This window comes from Myripristis murdjan, chromosome 17 (genome assembly GCF_902150065.1).
Source record: "Myripristis murdjan chromosome 17, fMyrMur1.1, whole genome shotgun sequence".
Lineage (NCBI taxonomy): Eukaryota > Metazoa > Chordata > Actinopteri > Holocentriformes > Holocentridae > Myripristis > Myripristis murdjan.
In genome coordinates this window covers 31502483-31528206 of record NC_043996.1, presented here as the reverse complement: position 1 = coordinate 31528206, position 25724 = coordinate 31502483, and the positions used below count along the sequence as shown (strand labels likewise).

Genomic DNA, 25724 nt, shown 5'->3' with positions numbered 1-25724 from the left:
TGCCGTGTAATTGGCCCGCTGCTCGTTATGCATCCATACATGTTGACAAGGTGTGGATAACTGTCCCGGTTAATCCAATCAAAACGCGGCTCCTGTGGAAACCGACGACGTGCTTGGTTTGCGGATTAATTCCCTAATGGAAAACACCGGTAATTAGGCGCATTAATTGGTCTTACATGATTTCAATAATTACAGTGATTTATGGAAGAGATGAAGCGGTCACACACATGCGGCGTGCAGTCAGCAGTGTTTGTGCCTCTCTCTCTGGAGTCGAGGGGGACGCTTTAAGAAGTGACACGCTCGTCTCAGTGGATCAGCGAGCTAAAGCGCACGCCGTCTCATCTCAGAGCCACGGGTTCAAATTTAAATGATGACCTTCGCCGCCGCGCCGTGATAATGTTCAAGGTGGAAGAGGAAGCGACGGTGATGAATCAGCTCGGTGCTCCGCTGAGGGTTTAAAGGAAGATTTAGGCTGCTTGGGAAAAGAATCGCCTGCATCCCATTGCATTTATTTCAATTTTGTTTCATCACCGGGGAAAAAGAAGCCAATTAGTGTTCGATACCTGAAATTCACGAGTATTGAATTGGTTGCTGGCTTGTTAGGTTGATTTATAACCCAGAAGTCACAAGTTTGCTGCAGCAAACTCTGTAAAACTCTGCACTCTGCAAAACAATCTCCATATTAACAGGACATTTAGTTTTATTTTCAGTGATCAAATCTTATTTTTCTTCCAAACAAAGTAAAAAAACTGGATTCAACAGATTTTGTCCTAAAAAAAAAATCCTGAAACACCTGAAACTGCTGTGGAAATAAGTGGGATTATCTCATCCCACTGGCAGATTTTTTTCCCACCTTGCTTGGAAAAAAAAAAAAAAACAGGATTTAAAGACATGCAAAATTTAGTGGCAAGTCATGAAACTGAAATCCTCTACTCCTGCTGCTGTAACTGCAGTGCTGACCTACATAAACTGAATCATATCAGAAAGAAAAGGGCTTTTAAAACCACAATCAGAATAGTTAATGTTTCCAATGAACTGCAACTTAATGCATTGCTAGTGTGGCTCAGTGACTTGGTGTGACTCGGTGTGTGACTCGGTGTGGCTCGGTGTGGCTCAGTGTGACTCAGTGTGGCTCAGAGTGTTGCTCGGTGAGTGACTCAGTGTGGCTCGGTGTGACTCGGTGTGCCTCAATGACTCGGTGTGACTCAGTGTGGCTCAGGGTGGCTTAGTGTGTTACTTGGTGTATGACTTGGTGTGACTCAATGTGACTCGGTGTAGCTCGGTGTGTGACTCGGTGTGGCTCAGTGTGGCTCAGTGTGTGACTCAGTGTGTGACTCGGTGTGTGACTCAGTGTGACTCGGTGTGGCTCGGTGTGTGACTCGGTGTGACTCGGTGTGGCTCAGAGTGTTGCTCGGTGAGTGACTCAGTGTGGCTCGGTGTGACTCGGTGTGCCTCAATGACTCGGTGTGACTCAGTGTGGCTCAGTGTGGCTCAGGGTGGCTTAGTGTGTTACTTGGTGTATGACTTGGTGTGTGACTTGGTGTGACTCAATGTGACTCGGTGTAGCTCGGTGTGTGACTCAGTGTGGCTCAGTGTGTGACTCAGTGTGTGACTCGGTGTGTGACTCAGTGTGACTCGGTGTGGCTCGGTGTGTGACTCGGTGTGGCTCGGTGTGTGACTCGGTGTGGCTCGGTGTGTGACTCGGTGTGACTCAGTGTGACTCAGTGTGACTCGGTGTGGCTCAGTGTGACTCAGTGTGGCTCAGTGTGACTCGGTGTGGCTCGGTGTGTGACTCGGTGTGGCTCGGTGTGTGACTCGGTGTGACTTGTGTGACTCAGTGTGACTCGTGTGACTCGGTGTGGCTTGGTGTGACTCGGTGTGACTCGGTGTGGCTTGGTGTGACTCGGTGTGTGACTCGGTGTGACTCAGTGTGTGACTTGGTGTGACTTGGTGTGGATCAGTGTAGCTGGATGATGGATTGTTTGCTGCTTTGCACTTTGCAGGCTGTGTTGTGCACTGAGCGGCTCATTTTATTAATTCATCAGTTTATTTATTTGTTTTCTATTTGGCTTTACAGCCCTCCCTCTGTAACGGCCACGTAGTGCCGTGTTTGCCTGTCCTGTGCCGCTGACCGGCTCCAGCGGCCGCAGTGCGAACGCCTCGGGATGACACGGCTTCCTGAATGCCAAAACCGTGAGGATGTAAAATCTTTCATCTGTCCCAGAGAAACGGGGCGGCCCGGCTCCCCCGCTCACATCGCAGAGAAAAAAATATGCGAGCGCCGATTGAAAAGCCATTTGTGTATCTCGCAAGGTCCATAAAGTGGTTTTGGTTTATAGGGCAGTTTAACTGAGCTGGAACTGGCCTCTGCCATAACTCACCCGCGTTATGGCGGCCATTTTCTGAAGCTCCCCAAGCCCCGATGGTGGGTTTTCCAATTTTGATCCGATGCAGGAGCGATAGAGGCATCAGACGGCAGGTTCATCCCTCTGGGACACAAGCGGACAGCGGGGTCGAAGGTCAAACTCCCTGCAGAGCTGTCCAGAGAGGAGGACGCTGACTAGCTTCCACTTTATTTGGACGTATAAACAGGAAAAAATATGTGGCTGAGACGATCTGCGATAAGAGAAGGGCTTATGAAAGAAAATCTGCACAAAAGAGAGAAAGAGAAAAAAACAAATCCGGATGACAAACAGCAGATATCACATCAGGACGTCCAGACAAAAACAAGCTCAGCGCATTCTGTCCTAATTAAAAAGAGCTTTTTACCTGAACGTTTATTTCAAGTGCTGAAAACGAGACAAAACTCGACTAAATCTTCAGGACGTTTTGTGCAGCCACATGAAAAGGTTTTCTTTACAGGTGAACAAGAAAGAGAGTAAAGACGAGGAAGAAAAAAAAGAGAATAAAATCCCACAAACGTCAGATCAGAGTGGATGTCAGCTGCAGGAGGAGAATTAAAATAAATAGACGTGCATCTGAGTTATTGTGTCGTGAGCGTCCACAAACAGGAAGCCGTGGAGATCATAAGCAAGGCATTGTGGGTGTTGGAGTTTTTTTTAGGTGATCACAACACGACAGAGGATCAAATGTGTTTTTTCAAACCTCCACATGTGAGTTGGCAGATCTTTCAGATGCTCCCGATCGACGAGTTTCAGGCGGACGGATCACTTTGTCACAGTCAGCTGAGCGTTTTGTTCAAATTAAAAATAAAACGATTACGTGATACCCTTTTTTTTTTTTTTTTTTTTTTTTTTTTTTTTTTGGACAAATCCCTTTAGGTTTTTTAACTTTAAGGAAAAGCAAGAAAAGTGTATTTGGACCGAGCATGCCATGCACAACGGACATTTAAAAGCGTCGATGAAAAGAAAAAGAAAGAGAAAATAAAGTGACACAACAAATAAAACCTCCGTCTAATTAAAACTACAGAAGAATCCAAAACCTCGATCATGTTTCTCACGTTGGATCCAGTTCCTGCGCCTGCCAAATCCATCCAGGTCAGTCATGACAGAGGTGGTTTTCAGGAAAGTTTAACTCGATGCACGGTCGATGTTATTACTGGACCAATCAGTTCCATTCTTCACATCTGTGCCTGAGTTATTAGAATGAATAACAACAATAATAAGGATGATAATCTGACTTATTAACATTTTGAAGTGATGCCGTCACTTGGCCTCGATGCTCATCACTGATCACAGGTTACAGGACCGCCATTCATACTGACAACAGGAGTGTCCAACAGGAAAAATACACACACACACCAAAAAAAAAAAAAAAAAAAAGCTAAAACACACACCGGCCCTGCTGTGCCAGTGAGTCCAAAGTGTGTTTGAAGAAGCTGCTGCTGGGAGAGAGGAGAAAGCAGAGCGTCTGAGAGTGGAGCTGCAGCCGCTCTGATTGAGCGCTCGATGGCTTTTTGTAGGACAGAGCGGCCATGGGGAGGAGGAGGAGGAGGAGGAGGAGGGAGGTGAGGGGGAGGCTGGGGATGCGAGAGCTCATTTGCAGTCACAGCTTGCCGTCTGATGTTTTTGGAGACTTTGGTCGACTGCAGCCGGCAGCCACAAGCTGTTTCTGAAGTTCATCCTCAAAGTCCATCTTCTCCGATCTGATCTGCCTGATCCACTCCCCTGGAATCACAATCACTGCACACAGCCTGTCTCTCTCTCTCTGTCTCTCTCTCTCTCTGTCTGTCTCTCTCCCTGTCTGTCTCCCTCCCTCCCTCCTGGCAGCAGACGGTAAGCAGGGGAGGATTTATGGATTTCTTGTCAGTTGTTGGGCCTGCAAGGTGGATGGTGTTGTGACAAAGCGTCTGATTGGCTCAGAGGGGTAGGAGGGTTCAGGGTGTGTGTGTGTGTGTGTGTGTGTGTGTGTCTGTGTGTGAGGTGAAGAGCTACCTGGCCTCCCTCCCTCCTGCCTCCCCGGGCCGTCGCCTCCGTCTCCTTCCTGTAGATGAAGCTGTGGAGGGCGGCTCAGGATGTAGCAGATGTCATGTCAGACAAACAAATTGTTTTCTGAGTAAACACAAGCCCAAAGCTGCGTTCACTGCCAGCACGTCCAAACAGCTGCTGATAAGTGGAAGATTTTTTTTTTTTTTTTTTTTAATTACATTGCAGTTTGTGGCATTTCTTGAGAAGCAGGTGCATGTTGTGACATCGAAAATCAGCCGACAAGCTGAGGGAGTCGGTTTTATTTGAACTTTAGATTTACTGTCGACTGCAAACCTTTACCCAAATCGGTATTTTGTAAGATGTGATGCCGTGTGTTTAACGTGGCGTCTGCATCGTAAGCATCTCACACAGTTTTCACTCGAACGTCTAAGACTGCAATAAATATTTTTGTCGGAAAAAAAAAAGAATCGTGTGAGAATCGTGATCTCAGTTCTTAGACGTAAAAATCTTGATTCGCATTGTAGCCCGAATCCTGCAGCCGCTCCTCCCGTTCCGTCAAACTGCAGAGCTCCTCCAGCTGCAGGCTCCGCTCCTCCAGATGTTCCTCCTCCCAGACACACCAGCTCCTTCCTGCCGGCCGCCGTCAAACTTCACCGCTCCTCCCCTCGGCGCTGCGGCACGAGACTCAGGACTCGAGCGCCAAGGGACTCGAGCACCGCGGAACTCGGGACTCGCCGCGGAACTCGAGCGCCGCGGGACTCTGGACTCGCCGCGGAACTCGAGCACCGCGGGACTCGAGCGCCGCGGGACTCGAGCGCCGCGGGACTTGAGCACCGCGGGACTCAGGACCCGCCGCGGGACTCGAGCGCCGCGGGACTCGAGCACCGCGGGACTCAGGACTCGCCGCGGGACTCGCCGCGGGACTCAGGACTCGCCGCGGGACTCGAGCGCCGCGGGACTCAGGACCCGCCGCGGGACTCGAGCGCCGCGGGACTCGAGCACCGCGGGACTCAGGACTCGCCGCGGGACTCGAGCGCCGTGGGACTCGAGCACCGCGGGACTCAGGACTCGCCGCGGGACTCGCCGCGGGACTCAGGACTCGCCGCGGGACTCGCCGCGGGACTCGAGCGCCGCGGGACTCAGGACTCGCCACGGGACTCGGGACTCGCCGCAGGACTCGGGACTCACCGCAGGACTTGAGCACCACGGGACTCGAGCGCCGCGGGAATCGGGACTCGCCGCGGGACTCGAGCGGCGCTTTACGACCTGAAGGCTTCTCCGCTCCTCACATCATCACATCATCCCTTTCTCTCTGCCTGTCTCACTTCTGGTTCAGCCCTGCAGTCGGCGTGGAGCAGCAGGGTGTAAATAAAAACTGCACAACGTGTTTCATTTGATTTTCTTGCTGATGTGACGCCTGAATCCCCTCAGGATGAAGAAAATGTGCCTTATTTTTAAATCTGAAATTCGCTCCGTCCAGCTGACCCCCCCCCCCCCTCCCCGTCACAGTCTGTGATTTCAGCTGCCGTTTCAAAACTTGGACGTTTTGATCGGCGTGTTTCTGGATGAGTTCTGCCGCCGCCGTCCAGCCGGCTTCGTGACGGCGCTGACAGGAAGCGAGCGCCGCGGTGCCCGTCCGGCACGCCGCCGGCTGCTCCGCCAGCCTCTCTGCCCGGGAAACTCACCACCAAATCAGTCCTGCTGCTGCCAGTTAGCAGCTACTTGTCCATTTGCTCGTCCAATCTGTTCTCCTTATTAAAAAACGACAAAAAAAACAAAGTATCAGGAGGAGGAGAAACAGCACGACAGCAGCTGAACACTTTTTGTTTTTTAAAACTTCATTGATTGTGTTCAGGCTTAAAAAACACTCCATTTCTTTTCCCTTTCTTCATATAAAAACAATAATTTGTTTTGTCAGAATTAGGAAGAACTGGTCATTTTCTCCCACAGACGATTGATTTTTTTAAAAAAATCCAAAATCTTGAAAATGCAATAAATCAGAAACAAATAACTTCTGTTTTTTTTTTTCTTTTTTCAATAAAAAGTGGATCCACACAACGTTTTTCATCCCCAAAATCAAATCAGAAAAAAAAAAAAAATTAAAAACGCTCGAGTAAACCGAAGACACTCCGACCCCATTTGTTCAGAATCAGCAGCTTTTAATTTGAAAATTCACTTTTTGCTTGTACTCATTTGCTCAGCAGCCGACACGCAGACGGTGACGCCTGTGAGCTCAGTCACAGGTTTGTTTTTAGTGAAACTGAATGAAACATGTTCTGTCCGTCAGCGGAGATTTGGTCCGTTTATCTCACTTTTTTTTTTTTTTTTTTTTGGTAAAAAATGAAACTCGTGTCAGAATATTTTCACAGATTTACAGGATTAGACGACCGACTTCAGGGTGAGGCTTTTATTTTTCCCTGCTCGGTGTCTTCCTGTCAGATCGATCGCCCAGCAGAGCAGAGAGAGAGAGGGGACAGGAGGAGGAGAGAGAGAGAAAGGGAGGGAGAGGAGAGAGAGAGAGAGAGGAGAGAGAGGAGAGGAGGACAGAGAGAGGGAGAGAGAGAGAGAGGAGGAGAGAGAGGAGAGGAGGAGGAGAGAGAGAGAGACAGAGGAGAGAGAGAGGGAGAGAGAGAGGAGAGGAGGAGAGAGAGAGGAGGAGAGAGAGGAGAGGAGGAGGAGAGAGAGAGAGACAGAGGAGAGAGAGAGGGAGAGAGAGAGGAGAGAGAGAGGGAGAGAGAGAGGAGAGAGAGAGAGAGAGAGAGGGCGAGTCACAGTGTCAAAAACAAACAGGAGAGAGAGTCTGTCAATATTTCCGCAAGAATGATGGAGCATTAAAAATGGATGAGTGTGTGTGTGTGTGTGTGTGTATCTTTGCAATCGTTGTGTGAGTGTGTGCATGTACGTATATGTGTGTGATGCACATTTGTGTGTGTGTGCTGCTTTGTGCATGAGTGTGTGTGTGTGTGTGTGTGTGTGTGTGTGTTTCTGTCTTGTGTTTTGTGAATGTGCACATGTGATTGTGCATGTAATGCATGATTGTGTGTGTGTGTGTGTGTGTGTTGCTCTGTGTGCATGTGTTTGGTGTGGATTTACATACGCGCGTGTGTGTGTGTGTGTGCGTGTGTGCGTGTGTGTGTGTGTGTGTGTGTGTGCGCCTAGTATAAGTGTGTTTGTGTATTTTTGTCTGTCTTTGTGTGTAATAGTCTCTGCCTCTGGATATAGCAGTATGAGGTGTGTGTGTGTGTGTGTGTGTGTGTGTGTGTGTGTGTGTGCACTCGCTGCTTAGCATTCCTCCTCCTCCTCCTCCTCCCTGCACCCACGGGTGCCGAGAGAGACAGATGAGAGCAGCGTTGCGTCAAAAACATGAAGCCGCCTGTCGACTGTTTTCGGAGAAATACTGCTGCAACAGACCTCACACACACACACACACACACGCGCACACACACACACACACACACACACACACACACACTGCCTCTCAGACAGATTGACCCTCTCCACCTCTCCAATTGAATCTCAGATGGCAAGTAAACACCATCCTCCACTTCCTTTAGCCTGTACTGAAAATCAAACATCCTCCCATACACACACACACACACACACACACACACACACACACACTCACACACACACACAGCTCACCCGGCCTCCCAGATAAACAGATTACAAGAGAAACACTCTCTGACAGCAAACAGGCTCTGCAGGTGAAGCGGCTTCGCGCTCGCAGCTTCGAGAGAAACTCTGACGCAAAGTCTGATGGCAGGATGATGCAAGAGCCAGGAGGAGGAGGAGAGGAGGAGGAGGAGAAGAAGAAGAAGACACCAAGAACAGTGGAACCATGACGACAGATGTAGCGTGCTTCATTTTTTTTTTTTTTAATATATTTTATATTTCCTCCTGCTCGTCTGTGAGCTCCCTTCAGTGAATCCAGACGTTCAAACACTCGCCGCATGCAAACACTTTGCTCAGACACACAGAAGTTTATTTTAAATTCTAGCAGAGATCCTGAGGTTTCCAAAGATCCCAAACAAGAGCTGCTGGATTCCAGGGAAAGTCTAAAATGATGAAGACATGCAGATCTTTTCTATGTGATGTGGTTCTGCACGTTGGCTCTGAGTGTCTCCTTCATGCCCCTTTTCCACCAAAAAACTGGTTCCACCAAAAGGTGCTGGTTTGGAGCTGGTGCTAGAGCCGGTGCTTAACTGGTGCCAACAAAGAACCGGTTTGCTTTTCCACCGGTCAACAGCCAAGCGGAGCCAAGTCAGAGCCACGTCATGACGTCATCGTAAAGCGTGATCATGTGGGTGTGCGAGACGCTCGCTCGGAATCACAACAACCAACATGGACAACCCACCGTAGCGATGCAAATACTGCTCGTGTGTTTACAAGCCTACATTGCGGTCCAGAGGCGAAAAACGCAATTATTGCCGGCTACCCGTCGTATTCGTGGTCGGAACGAACGGTGACTATGTTTAGCTTTACGTTTATAGCGATCGCTGCTCCCGTTTGAGTCTGCCCACCAATGACGCGGTGGGCCGTCTACAGTGTACTGTCAGCTAAGTGTACTTACAGACAGTGCACTAATGGAAGTGCACGATTTGAGACACACCAAAAGACAACATGGTGGAAAACATGAGTTCATTACCGAGGTCGGAGCTGGAATCTAAAGGGAACGTGGCCCCCGGTCGCAAAAGTGAAACCACACGGCTGCTCACACACTCCTCATCTTTTTATCCTCCTGAATCCAAGTTAGTTTGATTGTATGAAAATAATTAGATTTCTGCAAGATTAACATGTCGGCCTCACATCATCATCATCATCATCATCGTCATCATCATCATCATTGCCTCCTGCAGTCTTTAGTTTTGTACCTTCTCAGGGCTGCGTTTCCTCACGTTACTGTAACTGAGTAGCTCTTTGGTGTACCTTTGCAGTATTTTTTAAAGTGTACTTTAGTGCTGAAGTATTGTACTACATTTTAAATCCCACCTGCTCTCTGGCTCTCTGGAATGTCCAGTTCAAAGAGTCCAGAATGAGATTCAAGCTGTTTCACAGAAAAAAGATCAAATCTGACAGATTTACTGTTTCTAAAAGCATCCAGACACTTTGGACTTTTACTGCAGGAGATTTTTACTGCACTACTTCTACTTCTACTGCAGTCACATACCAGCAGAGGAACAGTACTTCTACTTCTACTGCAGTCACATACCAGCAGAGGAGCAGTACTTCTACTTCTACTGCAGTCACATACCAGCAGAGGAACAGTACTTCTACTTCTACTGCAGTCAGATACCAGCAGAGGAACAGTACTTTTATTTTGATTTCTCCTCTAAAGCATGACAGTTTTCAGAGACAGGTTTTTTGACATGGTTGTACTAGATTTTTTTTTTTTTTTTTCAGAATCTGAATCTTTTTTTCTATCTTTTTTTTGTTGATTTTCCATGTATGACACACACACACACACACACACACACTGTAACAACAGTACATTAATGATAACAAATACAGAACACGCCTCGACCAAAAAAACAACATACGCTATATATAATATAATATATATATAATATAATTAGTATTCCTATAATAATGCAGACATGAATGAGTAAGTACATGATGATAGTACACGTTACTAATAAAACCAAACAAAGCCAAAAAAAAATGAGAGAAATATCTGAATCTGAGTTGAGCCCTGGCGTGCTGACTCCCATGATGCAGTTTGTTTTGGGCAGTTACGACGTCCTGACCGAACCCACCAGATTATCCAGAGCTCAAAGTACGTGCTCCCACCCCTCCAAATGAACCAGGCTAACGAAATAAACGCACCTCGGTTTGATGGACCACACAGAGGACGAGTGACATCACCCCTAAAAAAAAAAAAAAAAATAAAAAAATAAAATAAATTTTAAAATCTGCCGGTGGGATTAGATAATCCCACTTGTTTCCAGTGCAGTTTCACTTGTTTCAGGCTGTTTTTTTTTTCTGGGTAAATGTGTTGAAACGAGGCAGGATGAGGCAGATCAGCCACCGGGATCAAGAAAATGATTCAAGAAGTCAAGAAAAGTTGATCAGTGTTGGAGACAAGTGGGATTATCTCATCCCACCAGCAGATTTTTGAGCTGGATTGAAGAAAAGCAGGATTGTGAACACCGAGGATTGAGACTGGATGACCTGCTCACCGGTTTGTTTACAGAGCAGAAACAGATGGGACGTCTTCATCTGGTTTTCAGGCTTCAGCTTCCTGTTTTGTTTCCACAGAGACGAACCTTGTTGTCGGTTATTTTGCTCACTTATCTTCATCTGCTGTCTGTGTCTCTGTGTGTGTGTGTGTGTGTGTGTGTGTGTGTGTGTGTGCGGTGTTTAAGTGCAGTTTGTAAACTGTGTGTTTTCCCGTGTGACGTGTCGGCTAAACAGCACGTGTCTTTCCTCCGCAGCCGATAAAGAGAAACTGGGCAAGAAAGACGACGGCAGTCCTTTCAAAATCAACATCCTGGGTAAGAAGCTGATTCAGCCACGCAGACACACACACACACACACACACACACACACACACACACACACACAGCAGTACACCAGTGTCTTTTATGACGCTGCTCCTCTCATTTAGAGCGAATCTCAAAGTGCTGCAGGAAAGCACAGAGAGGAGGATTTAATCAGGTCGAACCCATCAGCAAAGAGAACAAAATGTAAAGCGCAGAAGAAGAAACAGGAACGAGGCAACCTGCAGCCGCTCCGAACTGTGTGTCCTGAAGTGTGTGACCTCGACTCGACGCACTGTGGAGGGGTGTGTGTGTGTGTGTGTGTGTGTGTGTGTGTGTGAGGCCACCAGGGTCTGGTCAGTGATGGAGAGACTAACTACAAACTGCCATTCTAGTAGAAGTAGAAGTACTGTTCCTCTGCTGGTATGTGACTGCAGTAGAAGTAGAAGTACTGTTCCTCTGCTGGTGTGTGACTGCAGTAGAAGTAGAAGTACTGTTCCTCTGCTGGTGTGTGACTGCAGTAGAAGTAGAAGTACTGTTCCTCTGCTGGTGTGTGACTGCAGTAGAAGTAGAAGTACTGCTCCTCTGCTGGTATCTGACTGCAGTAGAAGTAGAAGTACTGTTCCTCTGCTGGTGTGTGACTGCAGTAGAAGTAGAAGTACTGCTCCTCTGCTGGTATCTGACTGCAGTAGAAGTAGAAGTACTGTTCCTCTGCTGGTATGTGACTGCAGTAGAAGTAGAAGTACTGTTCTTCTGCTGGTATGTGACTGCAGTAGAAGTAGAAGTACTGTTCCTCTGCTGGTATGTGACTGCAGTAGAAGTAGAAGTTCTGTTCCTCTGCTGGTATGTGACTGCAGTAGAAGTAGAAGTAGTGCAGTAAAAATCTCCTGCAGTAAAAGTCCAAAGTGTCTCATTTCAAATGTCCTGGCAGTAAAAGCAGAGGAGACTCAGTAAAATGTTTTTTTTAAAGCAGGCGTCTGGAGCAGTCGGCCTTTTTTCCGCTGTTAAATAGTGAAAGTGGACTTGGACTCACCCTGAACACACCTGCACCTGCACCTGCACCTGCACCTGCACCTGCACCTGCACCTGCACCTGCACGCCTTTCAGGTGCAGGTGCAGGTCCAAGTCAAATCATTAGAACAGAGTCCAAAGAGTTCATGAAATAAAAACGAACACAAGCAAAATGTTGTTGTATTTTGGGTATGACGGGGTGAGACGGTTATTTTCGTTCATCGTTCTTTGCCGCATCATATCCAGGTGAGGTGCCGCCTCAAAGGGGCTCAAGGTGTACCGTCATACCTCAGCAGTTTTTCATGGAAAAAAACTTAATCTGAATCAGTCATTTTGATGAGCAGAGGTGATTTTGCAGGGGTTTGATCGATGGCTGGGGGGCGACTCTAATTGCTAGAAATCACCTTTCCATAGAGATCAGTCCCGTCTCCCTCACCTCTCATCTGCTGCAGCCATTTTTAAATAGTTTTCATTCATTTTCACATTGACTATATTAGGTTTATATAGGTTTTCATACAGTACATGTGTTTCTTTCACTTGCTGATATTGATTGTGTATGTTGTATAAGCGGATCATTCATGCTGACGCTGTCTGGCTGCAGCCTTCAGCTTCTCTTCCTCTCTTCCAGCTGCTCTCACTGCTTTTCTTTAGATCCAGTTTCTCCTCAGGAAGGGAATGAAACTTTGAACGTTCCACTGCATCTTTTAACAACGAAAAAAAAAAAATTCTGAGATTACATCATTCTTATGAGATGAAAGTTTGAACCGCCGCTGTCAGATCCAGACCAGAATCTGTTTTTTTTTACTGATGAAGAAACGAGTGTGTGTTTTCTGTTCAGCCTGGACTGAGTCTCTGTTCGATCCTGATACCGACACCACATGTCCTCTTTTACACATCAGCCAGGAGAGGTCTTTGTGGTTTCTACTGTGGAAACGCTCACACACCATCAAGATAAGAATGGAGTGGAAATTAAAAACATAAAAAGTAAACCTGATAAAGCTGTGACGGCGTGTTAGGGCCATTTTAGAGAGAAAAAAATGACACAGCCTGAGGTTTAGGGCTAATATTCCCAGAAAAAAACAGCCTGAATATTCTCTGAGATTGAAGTGGTAGATTTACAAAAAAAAAAAAAAAAAAAAAAAAAAATTGTGAGATTAAAGTTGCAAATTTATGAGAAAAAAATATAGAAAATTCTGAAATTCTGAAGATGTAAATTTACAGGAAACTTGTCTGTCCGTCCTCGGTCGCTCTCCTGAGGTTTCTTACTATTTTCTCTCCTTGTTAAGGTTTTTTTTTTTTTCTTAGGGAGTTCGATGTGAGGGTCTAAGGCCAGAGGAAGTTGTGTTGCTGCGAAGCCCCTTGAGGCAAAGTTGTAATCTGTGCTATTGGGCTGTACAAATTAAAATTGACTTGACTTGATTTGAGAAAAAAAACAACAGTGAAACTAGCTGTTCTCCTCCTGTGGGATCCAGTCAGGAGGAAATCCTGCTGGTTTGAGTCCAGAACCCCAACCTCCTCCTCAGCATCTGGACTCTGAAGAGACGTTGCTGTGACTTGGGCCGATTCAGAAGAAAACAATCTGCTGATTCTGGGCTCAGATCAGCAGGATCTCCTTGTTCCTGAATCCCATGTCAGAGTAGAGTTTGCAGCAGGAGGCGGCACATGTGGAGCCTCGGACATTTGGCTCCTTTTCGTCCCTGCAGTGGCCCTAATGAGCCGCCATAGAAAACTGATCAAACTGAGTGAAAATGAATCCCCGACTTCGTGAGGCGGCAGGCGGTTTGGACGCGGCGGTGAACTCTTCACACCTCATACGAACGCCGAGCATCAGCAGAATCGGTCCAGCGCTCCAGACGGCGTGCGCGTGCCTCTCTCTCGTCCTCATTAAGCAGTGGCGCGGCGTCGGGGTGTGATTTTGTGCAGGTAAACACTCAGGTTAGTTAACGGCGCCGACTGGCAGCGTTTCCCGCCCAGGAGTGGAATTTGGAAGCGGCTGCAGATCAAAGAGGAGATGAAACAGAATCCAGAGGGTTTTATTATCTGCACTCACTCTGCACATGGATATTAGCAATGAAATCTCTCTGGGGAAATATCTGCTGCACACACACACACACACACACACACACACACACACACACACACACACACACACCCTCCCCCTAACCCTGCACGCGCTCTGTTGATGCCTTCATTTTGCATTTAAAGCTTTCCGCCTTCACCCTGCGCTCTCGTCCGTTTACCAGCCAGCGCCGCAGCACCGCTTGTTTTTGGTCGTCACGGTGACACCGCGTGGCAGAACCACAACTGGAAACACTTCCCTGACGCCTGAGGGGAAGCCGGGTCGGCCGCAGCTGCTCAAATTCCCCAGAGAAGAATTAAATTGTAAGAAATACAAAAAGGAAAACGAGATATTAACATATGTGCCTTACAAATTTGTAAAAAAATGATGTGTAAAGTTGTATCAAAAGGATGTGCATCAAGTCTGAAGATGTGTATTAATCCTACAAAATATTATATTAAGAAACTGAGCATATGTAATTACTGATTATGATTTGTGAGACAAGTTTGTAAAAATGTATGTGGATTATGTGTAAAGTCGCATCAAAAGCGTGGGCACAGAAATAAGGAATTGAGCATATGGAAATAAAAAAACAAATATATATATATATATATATATATATATATATATATATATATGTATGTATGTGTGTGTGTGTGTGTGTGTATATATATAATATAATATATTATATAATATAATATATAATAATAGTATAATAATATAATAATAATACATGCAGCTTTTTCTACAAAAAAAAAAAATCTTTCTTGGTAGTAGGGTTAAGACAATTATTTTCTTATAATTGAAATCTTCTCCTTAGAATTTGAGCCGCTGACCCGGCCTCCCCTCAGGGATCAATAAAGTTTCTGATTCTGATTCTGATTAATAACAGGGATGATGGAGAGAATAGATCTGAACCTAAATTCATCTCAAAGCCAGTCTGCATGAGAGCCGGAGGAAAAGTCTGATGATTTGAAATGAAATGACAGTCTGGCAACAGGCCAGATGTTTTTCAGCGGGGAGAGGCGAAGAAGCAGAAACAGTGGAATTCAGTAACAACAGAAGAAGAAAGAAAGAAAGAAAGAGAGAGAGAGAGAGAGAGAGAGGGACGGGCAGGCGAGATAAGACGAACACTAATGAAGGCACTTAGCTGTCCTTGGAAGTAATTGTGCCTTGAAGTTCTGCCGCCGTGGAGATGTGAAGTGATAAAGACGACTCGTCACGCGTTCATCTGGCGTTTGGTCTTAAATTACAACAAAAAGGAGCCGAGGTGATGTTTCGGCTCAGGAGGCGAGCAGCACAGAGCCGCTCTCATGCTTTTATTATGGAAAACAAAAACACAACAGAGATGGCTCCTTATCTTCGCAGTAACACACAGCGAGAACCTCAAGAACCTTTAGCACCGAACCGAGAAGAACCTCAGACCGCCTCTGTCGGATTTGTGACTTTACCAGTTCGTTCACGTTCTCTCACTTCGTAACTCCAACTTTTGACTTCAAGTCATGAATAAAGAAGCAAAGTAGGCAGAGTTTTACTTTAAAGACCCCATGAAGGAGACTCTTACTTTGTTGATTTGATGTATTTCCTGTTGAAACAGGACGTTTGGGCAGGGAGGGATCACTCACAAGTGGAATCCCAGTTTAGGAGGGAGACACACTTTTATTTTGAAAGGACAGGAGAGAGGATGTTTAAAGATTTGTGAAGGTTTCTTTGGTTGAAATTTTAGTTTACACCCAACTAGAGCAGGGTGACGTCACTGTTTAAGGAAGTCGAGGTCATGTGAGGTCGTTTCATGGGACTTTAAACTAAACGCACAGTAGTCGCGTTTCCATCCAAATGTATCGCAAATTTTAACCAAATTTTCAGAAAAACAGCAAAACAAAATCTGAAGTTATGCGCATTTCCATCCACTTCTGTGAATATTTGGAGTTGGTTCATCGAGGTGAGCAACAGGTGGCGCTAATTCTCCAGCCGGGTGACACTAGATTGTGGCATTTCTTTGTAGTTTGCATTAATATTGTTTTCTTTAATTAGTTGAAGAAAAGTTCAAGTCTCTTCTTGGGTCCAAACAGATCGGCTATTGTTGTCGTCTGTCCAGTGTGATCATGAACGTCACCATTTATTCGCTAAACCTGTTTCCATAGCAACTTATTTGCATTTTCCTTTAATCGATACACCAACTTCTCCACCTCCCTCAATCGTAAAAACTTTTTTTTTTTTTGCGATATTTGGAGATTTGTTTCGAATTTTTTTCGAGTTTCCATTCGGGTTTTTAATGCGCAAATTGATGAATCAAAGAATCAAAGGATCAGCTGGGTAAATAATCCAGAGTGCGGTCATGTTGTGCCCGTTTGGTGACTTTTTATTTATTAATTATGGTTTATTTGAGAGGGACTAACAGCTGTCCAGTGCGATTATCATATCGTTCTGAGAGGGTTTTTCTGAAATGCAATAAAAGACCCATTTAACACAAACAGAACTTCAGAAAATTAGAAAAGGACATAGTTGTAAACAGGGTTTTTATGTCCACACAGTTTTTCTGCTGTTTGTTGGTACTGAGGATTCAGCTGGCTTTCAGACTTTAGGAAATGAATTTTAACTATCATAACCTCACCCACTTTGTAACTCTGTTGACTTACGATGATTTTTAAAGGAACAGGATGCGGCCGCGTTCATCCCTGCCGTTTTGCTGATTTTTCATTCCGCCTTTACTCGAATCGTGGGATTATAGGAGTAATCTCTAAGAAAGTGTCATGTATTTTTTTAAATTTTGACATTTTGAGACAGGAAGATTTGATCCTTCAGCACTTCTCAAGTTTTTTTTTGGGCTCGCTGCCTTCGAAATCAAAGCCTTGCCGACTGCAAACCTTCTGTTCAGGATATAAACAAGCCACAGAGTGAACTTCACCGCCCTGCAGGCGGGATTAGCATTGTAGGATTAGACGGGTAATGTAATTTAACACAATGCACGTCGGTGAGTTTAATGAATAATCCAGGCAGCATTATGTATTCCTGCAGTACTCCCACCGATTATTGAGGAAACATATCACTCCTGTCAGATTCCTGTCAGGCGCTCTGGAATATGGAAAACAGGGATGTGCGCAGGTTTGAAATCACTGAAACATCTGGACGTGGCTTGAAACACCAAACCAAACCAAATTTGTAATCTTTCTCCTGGCCATTTTATTTGCATAATATTTGCGACGAGCCAAGACGCGGCAAAAATTCCTGATTCCTGAACAGGACGCCGACACACGCCGTCCTCTGAAACCATCTGACAGTTTTTGTACCTGCAGGTTTTTTCTTTGCAGTTTTAACAGCCGGTGACTTTCTGATGTCCTGTCTCAGAAACCAAAGGCCTGGATCACGGTGACGGATTCTACGCCGGCATGCCATCCCCTGCGCCGACAGCTACGCCGGCTTCTGCGTCCACGGGAAGTGTGAGATCAAGTACAACATGGCCACCTGCAGGTCAGTCGCTCCTCCGCTCACGGCTTAAACATGAAACTAACAAAATGATGCCTGTTTTCAGTGTCCTGGACATGTTTTGTACACACATAGCTGTTTCAATCTAACCTCCAGGGTATTTTAGCTGTAAAAAACATAGAAGAAATATCACTCATTTGTTTTAGGTGTTTTGGACACTGAGGAGCAAGAACAGGGCATTCATAATCTTTCTTGAATCTTTCTATAATCTTATTTAAAAGGCTATTTAGGTTGCCAACACGAAACATCAAGTACCAGACACTTAAAACTTGAGTACTAATTTTTATTATTATCATTTTATTAATTGCTGATGGTCAAATTGACGCCAGTTGGTAACACAAAGTGTAAATTTGAAGGTAACAGGAGGGTTAAAATTCTTGTTTTTCTTCCGATTCTTCTGATTTTTTTCTGGAAGCCAAATCAAACTAGAATAATGCAGGTCAGATCCCAGGATCAAGAAAATGAGGCTTGATTCAAGAAAATTCTGGCACCAAGTTGATTTGCACGACGTTAGTTTGATATCAGTATGACTCAGCCCTACTGCCGCTGCTGTTGTACCGTACTGACCCCTGCTGGCCCTGTGCTGCAGGTGCGATGCCGGCTACAAGGGTCCGCAGTGCGAGGAGCCGCAGGACTTCAACATTCTCTACGTGGTTCCCAGCGGACAGAAGCTGCACTACGTCCTCATCGCCGCCATCATCGGCGCGGTGCAGATCGCCATCATCGTCGCCGTGGTGATGTGCATCACGAGGTAAGTCGGAAACAGAAACTGAAGGGCGTAGATGTTTGATTTGCGGCTTCCCGAGCCCAAAGCGTCCGCAGGAGGACGTGCAGTCAGGAGGAAGCACGTGATGAGGAGCATCTCACATCACAGTAGCTTCAATGTAAAAGCACACAACTGTACTGTGTAATACTGCGTAATACTATGTAATACTGTGTTAAAATCTGCCGAATGCACAAAGTGAAGAGACCATAGAAACTGAACAGGCAGAGCCGGCGTGGGCCCGTGTTTCTTGGCAAATCGGAGTATTTCCAGGTGTCTCACATCGCCATGGCAACACGCTCAGCTGATGTCCATTTGAATAACTACGTCCATGGTGACGTTAGCGGCAGCTGCTCGTGGACCTCTGTAGGCGTTTCTCAATACCAAGTTAACCAAGTTGGGACTTGGCGAACTTTGAAGTTGGGACTTGTCGAGGTCGACTCTGGAGAACAGACTTGGAGGACGGACGGTCGTTCAGCAGCTGGAACAGCAGCAGCTTGATGACTTCATCTCAGCTGACTGGGCAATATTTAATATAACCAGATCTCCTGTAGTGTTTATAATAATAATCACTACTCTGCCTCCTCCGTTTTCATAAATAAATTCCATGTAATTTAGCAAATTTAATTTAAATAAATGACAGCCTACAGCATAGAGAGGTACTATTGATATATATTTGAGTTCCCTGATTTGATTTGATTGATTATATGTTCTAATAATTACTACAACTCTGCCTCGTTCTTGTCTTCATGGGTTAATTTATCAGTTTTACAGTTAGGAGTTCTCTCCTCCGGTGCTGCCGCCATCACCGCTGGTTGGTGCAAAATGCATGCTGGGATACCTGGTTGTTCCAAGTCCACACAAGTCACCAAGTGATGCATCCTCGCTCAAAGGGGCGGAGCAAGAACACATCAAGGAATTTGGAACGAACTTGGTTTGATGCGAACTTTGAATTGGAACAGGACTGATGACGTTTCACAAGAAGACAAGAACAGACAAGAACGCCGATTGAGAAACGCCCTCTGTCATGGCGTCGCAGCTCGCAGGTTGTTGTTATGGTTATTACCATGGTTACCACAGTAATCACAGGCAGAGGTTGTAAAAGGCGCATTTACAGTAAAAGGTGATGTTTTTGGTGGGAAAAATAAATATTCGCTGACCAGACGTCATCACCACGCTGCACTGAGGGCTCGGCTCTGTGACGTAGGACTGCTCTGAGCTTCTTAGACGGTATTTAAAAATAAATGAACACATGTAAGGAGCCCTCTCTGTGGTCTTACTAACATGTCCGTTGAACATACTGTACTAAATCACTGGTAAACAGGAAACACAATGTCACTACAGACCTTTTAAAAATAATAATGAACCGACCCATTTTTATTAGCATTATTAGCAGCTGTTTTATGGGCATCAATGTGCAAATATAAGCAGAGATTTTCATTAAGTGGTAATCTGTGATATTCTCTCTTTTTTTATATTGTATTCTTTGTGTTAAGCTGTCATTCTTCGCCGCTCGTGCTAACGACACACTTCCTCTTCTTCTTCCTCTCCTTCTTCTTTTATTCCAAACAAACTGGAAACATCAAACGTGTCACTTCCTGCAAACAGGAAAGCTTCACAAACTGAGTATTGGAAGAACCAAAGCTGAGAAAACACATACAGGATTTTTTTTATTTATGTTTTTTTTCCCTGATCATTAAATTTCTCCATATCTTATGTAATTACAGCACTGCACTTTCCTTTTGGTTTACACACAAGTTAATACTCTGGAATCAGATGAATCTTTTATTATCCCCTTCAGGAAAGTGGGTCAGAGCTCCAGCGCCGAACACAGGGAAGACGGGGGAAAGAAAATGAAAAAGAACAAATACAAAAAGAAACATATTGAAGATGATAAAAGAAGTTGAACCTCTTGAAAAATCCAGATAAAGTGTCTTTGTCATGCTAATTTAAAGTGAGGTTATCGTGAGCGAGGAGGGCGGCGCTGCGGGTCTCCTGGTGGAGGAGGAAGACGTTTCTCTGACAATATTTGGAGTTCAGATGACAAAATGAGGCGAAGTGAAGGACGGAGGGAACGCGGCTCCGAGTGTTTTTCTCTGTTTCTCCCCCTGTTGCTTTTTCAGCTTCCAGCCTCATCAAATGAAAAGTGTACATGGGAGAGGACGGCGCTGGAGCTGACAGCCGAGGTGTGACGGGCTCAAAGCCAGAGAGAATTAAACACTGTTTGAGTTGGACTGCCTTTTTCTTCTCGGATTGTCACTCAGGCAGCGGTCCAGCTTCCTTCAGTCACTCCAAGGACATAATAACATCCAATAAAAAAGTCCCTTTTTCTCTGCACAAGTTGCTGCCAGACATTTGACAGAAAAACAAGCCGGTCGTTGCATAAAAGGGAAATGAATACATCTGCAACCCGCGGCGGCTCGGGCGCCCCGCCGCCTGTCGACAGCGAGGCCGCCGCCAGTCAAGAGCCGTCCACGTTATTTAAATTCCAACTCAAAGCCTCGGTTTATGTCCTCTGCAAACTTCCAAACGCCTGTCAGACAGCCGGAGAAAAGGCGGAGAAGCAAAAGGAAAAAAAAAAACGTCGTCACTGAAGACGCCTCGTTTCACAGCGCCGTACCCGCCCTCCTCTCCACCTGCGGCTAAGCGTCGACGGCGCCGTGCGTTTGGAAAGGTTTCTCTCCAAAACTAAACATCCGGATAACATCTTGAAACCTGCTGCTGACCGGAAACGTTAACGAAGACGGAAACATTAACGAGAACATTCAGCTTATGAGACTGTGGATCCCCGCTTCACTGCTGTTCATCTTATTTATATCAGGTCACACAAACTCATCAGTTAGCTAGCTTGTGAGAAATTGTAAAATTGTGAGAAATCATTTTGCAAGTACTTTCACTAGTTGTAGTGGAAATGATCATTTTTGCATCAGAACTTTGGCTCTCAGTGGAAAAAAGTCCAGATTTCTGTTTATTTCTGGACCACAGCACAACACTTCATTCATTTTACCTTCAGTAAAAAGTTGCAGCTCCTATAATTTGGGTATTTTGATGAATTATTCAACTCTAGTTTTAACTCTGACTCAGATTCTCCCTGCCTCTGTGGTTCAAATTCACCTTTTCTCGTTGGAGGGAGTTTAGTGATGTTGAAAAAGCAAAAGTGAACTAACAGCAGCTTTTATTTACAACAGTCAGCAGGTTCCCAGGATGCTGTGACTCGGTTGGTTGAGGTAAAAATACATTTTGACTTGGAGGGTCCCGTCTTGATGGTAACCCTAGATTTGCAGGTCTGGGTTGGAGCTCGGACGGTCATGGTGAAGGTTCAAGACTCATCAAACAGGATCTTTATTATTTACCCTCTTTGATCTGATGTCTTTGGATGTCAGTTTGGGAGAGAAACACGCTTTTATTTTGAAGGGACAGGTGGATGAGAGAGGATGTTTACAGATTTGTGAAGGTTTTATTGGTTGAAATTGTAATCCACAGCCACTGGTGCAGAATGATGATGTCACTGTTTTAAGGACCTTGAGCTCATGTGTGAGTGTGCCAGAGTTTCACAAATCCAGGGTTACCCAGCTTCAAACTTTGTGACGGCTTCGATTCTTCATCTTTTGGATTCAGCGTGGACGTCTTTATCTGTGGACATCATGGTTTAACAAATTTAAAGGACAAAATGACAGACCACCACCACCAAAACGAAGAAAAAGAAAGAAAGAAAGAGAAATGGGCGTGGCCTGAAAGTCCATATTAAAGTTTATATTAAACATGCAAGTACACCGTCGAACCAACTCTAATATTTAATGATAAATATCGACGTATCAGCAGAAGTGCGCACATGTTCCTGTAGGGCTGACAGAAATAACACAGTCCAGACGTCCACTTCAGGTGCCGCTCAGGAATAATGAGTACTGCATGCTCTGAGAAACACAGGGAGCTTCAGCGTCTCGTTTTCAGAGAGCGAAGGAACGACTGAATGTCCACGTGTCTTCTGTTTTTAGACTCGCCGCTTAGTCCTCTATGAATTTTGACCAAATCTCTCTCTCTCCCTCTCTCTCTCTCTCTCTCTCTCTCTCTCTCTCTCTTTCGTTCATCACAGGAAATGCCCGAAAAACAACAGGGGCCGCCGGCAAAAACAAAACCTGGGACACTTTTCCTCGGACACTAACTCCAGGATGGTATAGCCGTGTTTTTTGATAAGTTTTTTCTTACGGCGTGGGAAATACCATTTTTTAACAGTAGATGTGTCGTATTATTATGATTATGATTATGATTATGATTACTATTATTATTATTATTATTATTATTTCTTTGGAAAACATAAAAAAGAAGAATGAGAATATTTATTTCAGGGGCCTTATTTTTATTTTATTTTTTATCAAATGGAATCGTAGCGCACCAACCTGCGCTGTCGCAACTATTTTTTTTTGTTTTTTTTTGGGAAAGCGGCGCCAGAGCGAGGGCGAGGAGCCGACTCGACACAAACCACCGACACTTTGCCATCGTAGCGTCTCTGTTGTCTTAAGTCCTTCCTTTTCTGAGTTCTGTTGAACGCCTCACAGATGTGGTTCCTTTGGCAAACGGAAACGTCCGCCCCTCTTGGAATGTGCTGTTTATCGGAAATGCTGACGATCATTTCCACGCCCCCGTTCTGTTTCTATTTCTATCACTTTTTACAAAATGATGTGCAGCTGATCACCAAATGCAGTTTTTTTTTTTTTTTTTTATTATTTGTATTTTGTTTTTCATGGGGAGGGGGGGCGAGAGCGGTCCAGCCAGCGAGACAGATATGTTTACACTTATTCTTTGATATGAAACGCCATGTAAAGAATTCACTGTGTTTTAACAAGCTAATAATTTATTATTGTTACTATTTTCTTTTGAAATTAGCTATCACGGCTTTTTTTTTTTTTTTTTTTTTTTTTAAATGTCGATTTGACGAGGATGTTTGTTCGTTTTCTAAATTCTAGCTCCTGTATAGTAGCATGACTTGTGAAAACTGTGTACCGTGGTGTAGTTCTAACTTTTAAACAGAAGAAGAAGAAGAAGAAGAAAAGCTGACGGCCTCAGAGCCTCCTCCGTCTCAGCGCCGCCGCCGCCGCCGCCGCCGCCGAGATCTGATTATCCCAGCACATTACCGTGGAAATCAGCGGGTGTGGTGGACGGCGACGATGAGGAAGGAAGGAAGGAAGGAAGGCGGGGAGGGGAGGGGGGGATTAGTCGGTGTGTGAGGAAGGAAAAAGAACAAAAAAAGAAAAAAAGCGATGTGTAATGTTTTAATACGAGTCTCCTGTCTTTCTCCCTGAAAAAAAAACAAAAAAAAAAAACAAGAAGAAGAAAAATCACACTTGTAGACTTCATTCACAGTGGGAACTTCAAAGAACTTTGGTGAAACCACTTTTGCTTTGATGAGGGACAGACTCAGATGGACTGTAAAGCTCAGAGGCAGAGGCTTTTTCTTTTTTTCCATCTCAGTCTTTAAAACTGAGGTGCAGAGGATTGTAAGGGACGGGGTGCGAGTTTTTTTTTTTTTTTAGGGACGGGGTCGGGACGGGCGGGTGGGGTTGTTATTCGATGTACTAGAGACGCTGGAGTGAAAGTACTGCACACTGAGGTACTCCCAACTCTTAAGGAAGAAGTACTTGTCACGTACCTGAAAACAGTCTTGGCTGACGGATGTGATCAAGGCTTTTCTTTGAATGTCAGAGTTTGGTTTTGTTTTCTTATTTATTTTTTTTTTTTTGTCTTTTCTCTCTTTCTTCGGTTTAGTTTTGCATTTTTTTTTCTCCTCGGCGAGACATTCCAAGCACAGAGCAAACCCTGAACAAAAGAGCTAAACTCTCAGTGGCCGCTTTATCAGCTCCACCTGTATAATCTAATCTAATCTAATCCAGTCCAGCTGTTGTGTCATAAAATTTCCTCTCCCGCTGCCTATAATGCTCAGCTTGTCTTGTTGTCACGGTAACAGAGGTGTTCATTCACTTCTGTGTTTGTCATTGAGCTCATAGTTAGTGCTGCTGTTGGACTGGACTGCACTTTACTGACAGCTGTTTCCAATATTCTGTCCCCCCTCATTGTATGTAAATAGGGAGGACAAAAAATCAGAAACCCCTCTCAGTATAATGCAGTCCAGTAGCAGACCTCTGCAAACTACAACCTCAGTAATAAACAGAGAATTAAAGTGACACATTCTGCACAATGTCAACACAAACTGAACATTATAAACTTTGTTAAAAGATAGAGTTTATGGCTGCTGAGCTGAACTGCATCAGACTGGACAGATGGAGCTGAGGAAGAGACGCTGAGTGTGGTAATCCTGTAGTAAATATTAGAAGGATATTAGACAAAATGTCAAAAAAAAAAAAAAAAGAAAAGAAAAGAAAAACGCTGCAGCATTCCCCAGAGGAACATTTTGGTCACACCACAGGAGATGAAACATAAAGTCCAATCAGCTCAGTGTAAACTCACTGCTGAGAGCCACAGACGCTCCACAAGTCCTTGTAGTTTTATTAGAGGAAGATTACAGTGATTTTTTTTGTTCTTGCTTTGTTCCTTTGGTTGGGGGTTTTTGGAAGATTTCACTGATTAAACACGGGCCTTTCGGCTACTTGCTAGCCACGTTTCCCCCTCTAGTAATGAAGCATTTGACTGTCTTTCATGAATGAAGACAAATTATGTGGAAGTGACGGCAGACTGACCAAAAAAAAAAAAAAAAAATTCGGTTCACCGACAGTCTAAAAAATGTGTCGATGGGAATTAAGGAGCGTGTTACCCCGGCAACGTTGTCAGGCTGCATCAGCATCACATGGGAATCAGGACGACTTGGATGTGGGAGATCGGGTCCGTGTTCTCCGCGTTCCCAGGGTTCTCCGAACTGAAAACAGCCCCATGTTCCCTCACCAAGCCAAGAGGAACGTCCACACCTCGAAACTCTGATTTCCACCTTAAAAATCCCCTTATTATTACACACAGGCCAAAAACTAGATCCATCACTCTGATACTGAGGGGAACATTCAGAGCCAAGACGCTGCTGTTTCATGGCTGCAGAATTACATCACATAGAAAAGATCTGCATGTCTGGTGCATCATTTTAGACCCATTTCCCTGGAGTTCAGCAGCTCATGTTTGGGATCTTTGGAAACCTCAGGATCTCTGCTAGAATTTAAAATAAACTTCTGGGGGTTTGAACAAAGCCTGGCTGTGCGGCGTCGGTTTGTAACAGCGAACCTTTCAAGGCAGCTGCAATGGGACGGGACCTTTCAAGGCAGCTACAAACACGGAGTAAATGAAGTCAGGGGTGGGCTGGCTTTTTTTTTTTTTTTTTTTTAGGGTCTTAATGGGTCATATTGTATTTGTATATCAGTGAGGACAGGAGTCATGTGGGTAGCTGATGTTACTGCTCATTACAAGCTGGTAACCCTAATACTGAGGTCAGTTTCAGGTCTTGGTCTTGTTCCCGTTCACCACGCAGCTCTTTCAGAGAGCAGACCCTTGCTGCTTTGCATTGTGGGTAGTTTTCAGATGGAGCAGGATGCACCTGCAGATGC

General features: G+C 45.0%; 1 protein-coding gene across 1 annotated transcript in view; it reads left to right on the top strand.

The window, feature by feature from the left end:
- The window catches only part of tmeff1a (transmembrane protein with EGF-like and two follistatin-like domains 1a), a 111812-nt gene extending 88919 nt beyond the window's left edge, over positions 1 to 22893 (top strand). The window contains 5 exon segments of the mRNA XM_030075159.1: positions 10820 to 10879; positions 17283 to 17324; positions 17327 to 17405; positions 18010 to 18171; positions 22277 to 22893. Coding sequence (XP_029931019.1) covers positions 10820 to 10879; positions 17283 to 17324; positions 17327 to 17405; positions 18010 to 18171; positions 22277 to 22361 — 428 coding nt within the window. The 3' untranslated portion in view covers positions 22362 to 22893.
- Positions 22894 to 25724: the final 2831 nt, after the last annotated feature.